Raw genomic sequence first — 5,113 nt, forward strand, 5'->3', positions numbered from 1 at the left:
AAATATTACAGAATACCCTCAATCATATATTGCTAAAGCAATGCGTCGTTTCAACTCTGATTGGTATAAAGCGTATGATTGGTTAGAGTATAGTGAGAGTGCAGATGCAGCATATTGTTTACCTTGTTATTTATTTAAAGGCAATAATATTCATCAAGGTGGAGGTGAAGTATTTTCAACAACGGGATTTAACAATTGGCATAAAAAGAGTAAGTTTGACGAACATGTTGGTGGACCGAATAGCGTTCATAATCAAGCAAAGAGAAAATGTGATGATCTAATGCAACAACGACAGTCCATTTGTGCTGCATTTGATAGGGAATCTGATCAGATTAAGCTTGAATATTGGACTCGCTTAAATGCTTCAATTGATGTGATAAGACTTCTCTTGAATCAAGGATTACCACTCCGCGGTCATGATGAAAGTGAATCATCATTGAACAACGTAATTTTATTGAAGTTCTTTCCTGGTACAGAGATAGGTGTGAAAACATCAAACCTTTCATGTTAGAAAATGCTCCAAGAAATAATAAATTGACTTCTCCAGATATTCAAAAAGAACTTGTAACTGCATATAAGATAGAAACATTGAAGTCTATAATGGAGGATCTAAATGGTGATTATTTTGCTCTATTAGTTGATGAATCTTTTGATGTGTCACGTAAGGAGTAAATGGCTATTGTTTTACGATATGTTGATAAAAAAGGATTTGTAGTGGAAGCATTTATTGGACTTGTTCATGTTAAAGATACCAGTGCTTTATCTCTAAAGAAAATAATTGTTAATGTGCTTGATAAACATTCATTAAGTTTATTTTATGTACGCGGACAATGTTATGATGGAGCAAGTAATATGCAAGGTGATATCAATGGTCTTAAAATGTTGATTAAGAAAGAAAGTAAATCGGCTCATTCTATTCATTGTTTTGCTCATCAACTTCAACTAACTCTTGTCGCGGTTTCAAAAAAATGCGTTCAAGTGGGAGAACTTGTGTTATTGGTTTCAAATATTTTGAATGTGTTGGGAGCTTCTTTTAAACGAATGGATGAATTACGACAATCTCAAAAAGATAATCTTCAAAATGCATTAGATATGGATGAAATAGAAACAGGTAGAGGTTTGAATCAAGAACTTGGTCTTATTAGAGCCGGTGATACTCGTTGGGATCTCACTACAAAGCATTTCAAAACTTTATACTTTTGTTTGACTCTATTATTGATGTACTTGATACACTTGTTGAAGATGCAAATACTTTAGATGAAAGAGCTAAAGCATCAGGATATCTTAGAAGTTTTCAAACTTATGAGGTTGCTTTCATGTTACATTTGATGAAAGATATTTTGGGAATCACTTATGATCTTAATATATCACTACAGAAAAGGGAACAAGATATTGCAAACGCCATGATACTTGTTGAAGTAGCCAAAAAAAGGCTTCAAAAACTAAGAGATGATGGATGGGAGCCACTTATCAATAAAATATCTATGTTTTGTATCAAACATGACATCTTGATACCCAATTTTGATGAGCCCTATTCTAACTCTGGAAGATCACGGCGTAAAATTGTTGATCATACTGTTTTACATCATTTTCATGTGGAAGTATTTTATAAGATTATTGATTGGCAACTTCAAGAACTTAATGATCGTTTCAATGAGTTGACAAGTGATTTGTTTCATGGAGTAGCTTGCTTGAATCCAGTTAATTCATTTTCTAGTTTTGACATCGAAAAAATAATGAGAAGGACTGAATTATATCCTGATGACTTTGATCAATTTAGTATGGGCGTCCTTCAGAATCAGCTTGCCAATTACATTATCGATGTACGCGATACTGATAAAAGATTCTCTGATTTAGGTGGACTTGGTGAACTTTCAAGAAAATTGGTAGAGACAAAGAAAAACTTAACTTATCCACTTATATTTCGCTTAGTGAAATTTGCTTTGCTTTTGTCAGTTGCTACTGCAACGGTTGAAAGAGCTTTCTCGGCAATGAAGTATATTAAAAATGACTTGCGAAATCGAATGGATGATGAGTTTTTAGACGGTTGTATAGTGCCTTATGTAGAAAAAAAGTATTTCGTACTATTTCTAATGAGTCTATTATAAAAATATTTCAGGATATGAAACCTCGTTGAGTACAATTGTAATAATATATTTAAATTATGTTTTCAATAGTAGTTTATTTTCTTTATGTTAGTTTTGAATTATACACTTGTAATTCTATTAAAAATATTCCTATATTTAATTAAATATTGATTAACTTGATTATTTGTTTTGGTAATTTAAATCGTCGTTCTTTTTAAAAAATTACTATTAAAAGTTTGGACACCCTTCATTAAATTTCTGGCTACGCCATTGGTTGCATAGTGTGGACCGAATAGAATTTCTCTTAGTTTACTGTTAACAAATGTTAAGGGATAATTATGGCATAGTATTGGCCAAGATTGAAAGTTAATGATTATAATATGTTGGTGTAGGAAATTGTTATTATATGTTTATTTGAGAAGAATGGAGGTTACACGGGTTGTATCGTGATTAGCTAATATAGGTTTGGTTGTTTTTGTTATTGTTGATGTTATTAAAAATTGGGTTGAAACGTTGTTAGGCATTTACGTGAGTTTGAGTATTGGCATAATTGTATGACCTCTTAATGGCCAATTAATGATTGGCAGTGAACTAAGTAATTGCAATCATATATTTATATTATATAGATTGAATAGAGCTACACGAAAGTGAAGGTACTGGATGCTGCACATAATTTTAGTATCTCGTTATAAATTAAGTTTTGGTATATGGATATATGTAATAAAATATTAGGTGTATTATATTAGTTGAATACCATTAAAGTTATGTTAATTGGAGGAATTAAGACTTACGCTTAGGCTTGAACTTTAGGAAATTGATTATAGATTGGGTGAGTTTTTGAGTCTAAGCTAGACAAAGAGTAATATGGATGTCTATAGACTCATTTACTTACAAATTATGCATACATGATAGATTGGAAACGTTCCGAGACATTGAGGAAAGGAAAAGCATTGGAGAAGTAGCTTGCTTGAGTTCGATTCTTCGGTGGAGGTAGGTTATGGTTTATTCTATTTAATAGATTTAATAGATAGACTCTAACTAGCGAAGGGAGGTGATCAGCTCAATTGAAAGAGAGGGATACTCGCCTCTTTTCCAAGAAAGCCATGGGAGTCCACGTTTGCGTGGGGCCGGGTACTTCTCCTTTTATCCCTTGCCTTGCTTTTTTGCTCGGCCACTCTCTGTTCTTAAGTAAGGGTTCCCCTCTCTCAAAAAAAAGAATATGCTAATCGTTACCGATACCAGGCAGAGTTGCTTTTCCTTGCTCCAGAGGAGATTGGTATTGGTAGAGTCGCATTCAACCCCGTCTTTTTGCCCTTTGGCTGGTAATCACATCGGCCATAAGGTGGTCTATCACCTCGGTTGGGGAGAAAAGCTTTTTTGTTGAGTGATATTGTGAAGTTCTCTATATACTTGACTGTGTGGTTGTGTGGCTTGGTTGTGTGGTTTGTCATTGGTCTGAAATCCTGAGACTCTGAAATTTATAATCTTGAACCCTCTCTATTGAAGTGATGCCTTGAATAAAGAAGGCTTGATAAAATATTGTTAATTAAGTGCAAAGTGGTGATAATAAATGATAAATTAACAATATATTGGATCGGATGCCACGAGCCAGCATGATATTATTGGATCGGATGCCACGAGCCGGAATGATATTATTGGATCGGATGCCACGAGCCGGCATGATATTATTGGATCGGGTGTCACGTTCCGACACAGTAACATTAAAGAAAAAAATATTGAATTAACTTAATGTACTCAATCTCAAAGAACCCATTTCCCAAATAAGAGTGGTGTTGAGGCACGAGTCCTCGTGTATGTTTGGTATTGTGACTGATTGCGTAATTGCTTCGGTGATGTTATCACTTGTTCATGTTGTTTGTTGCCTGTCACTTGCTAAGTGCTATAGTTGATTTCATGTTATTACTTATTGCATATTAGTTTCTATTCTGAGTCAGCCGATGATATCTACTCAGTACATGTTGCCCTGTACTGAGCCCTACTTGTGTTTTTGTTTGTTTTCCTTTTATGGAGTGCAGCGAGTGTACTAACGACTTTGACTCGTCCTCAGCTCTAGCCAGTCTCCAGCACATCAGGTTCAAGGGTGAGCTATTCATTCAAGCTCGTGTTGGATACTCTCGGTCATGACATGATGTCCTTAGTTTTTGGACACAAATTACTTTATTTATTTATATTGGTGTCTTGATACTCTTAGAGTTAGTAGTTGGAGATTAGATGTCCTTGATGTGATGACTTTCAGGTTTTGGGAATGAAATATAATAGACTTTAGTGGATTTGTGTTTCTTACCTTAATAAGATTGAGCTTTCGCATAATGATTTGTATTTCGTAAGTTTAACAATTAATATATGTTGAGGTTTGGATTCCTTGGTTCGCCCACCTAGGAGGCTAAGTGTGGGTGCCACTCATGACTCATTTTGGATCGTGACACTATCATCCTTGGTGACTTTGATGTGCATCAATTTTTCAGCATCTGTAACTTCATTATTTCTTTCAGCATCATGGTTCAACAAGTAATAAAGGCCTTCTGTCTCTTTACCAAACCCCTTGACCTTCCCAGTTAACAGGTCCTGAAAGACACAAAACTCAGAAAAAAAATCTTACTGAGCAATGTAATTGTCTAGTTAACTGAAAGACTGAGAGCAAATCATACTTGAAATCACAGACTACTAAGACATTAGTTAAGACATCACCGGTGCTCCACTTCTAACTGCCAGTGTGGGATATTAATGTAGTACATCCATTAGGTAATTGTACATGATTCTGAACTCCTTGTTCTAAAGAGACTATATCAAATAGATCATCTAATGAGGCTGTAGTGTGCTTTGTTGCTCCAGAATCTATCACCCAATGTTTAAGCTTAGTGCTATCAGGAAAAGAATAACCCAGACTTGCTTGATAGACCACAGGAACATCAGTGTGTTCTTTGTTCAATAGCCTGAGAATTTGACCATACTATTCCTGAGTAAATGTGGGAGAGGCTGAACCTAGTGAATCATCTTCAACACAT

At 34.9% G+C, this 5,113-nt stretch overlaps 1 protein-coding gene across 1 annotated transcript; it reads left to right on the forward strand.

The window, feature by feature from the left end:
- Positions 1-672: 672 nt before the first annotated feature.
- Positions 673-3,413, forward strand: LOC107060442 (zinc finger MYM-type protein 1-like). The gene is made up of 3 exons (XM_015308403.1): positions 673-1,150; positions 1,243-2,046; positions 3,277-3,413. The coding sequence occupies exons 1-3, from the start codon at positions 673-675 to the stop codon at positions 3,411-3,413; spliced, it is 1,419 nt and encodes a 472-aa protein (XP_015163889.1).
- Positions 3,414-5,113: the final 1,700 nt, after the last annotated feature.

This window comes from Solanum tuberosum, unplaced genomic scaffold (genome assembly GCF_000226075.1).
Source record: "Solanum tuberosum cultivar DM 1-3 516 R44 unplaced genomic scaffold, SolTub_3.0 scf00081, whole genome shotgun sequence".
Lineage (NCBI taxonomy): Eukaryota > Viridiplantae > Streptophyta > Magnoliopsida > Solanales > Solanaceae > Solanum > Solanum tuberosum.

What these genes read in the sequence shown, in the direction of transcription:
- LOC107060442 (XM_015308403.1), top strand. Translation starts at nt 673, where the DNA reads ATGGCTATTGTTTTACGATATGTTGATAAAAAAGGATTTGTAGTGGAA. An exon ending in ACTTGGTCTTATTAGAGCCG is followed by an intron (nt 1,151 to 1,242) that starts GTGATACTCGTT and finishes CACTTGTTGAAG; the next exon opens with ATGCAAATACTTTAGATGAA. An exon ending in GGATGATGAGTTTTTAGACG is followed by an intron (nt 2,047 to 3,276) that starts GTTGTATAGTGC and finishes TCTGTTCTTAAG; the next exon opens with TAAGGGTTCCCCTCTCTCAA.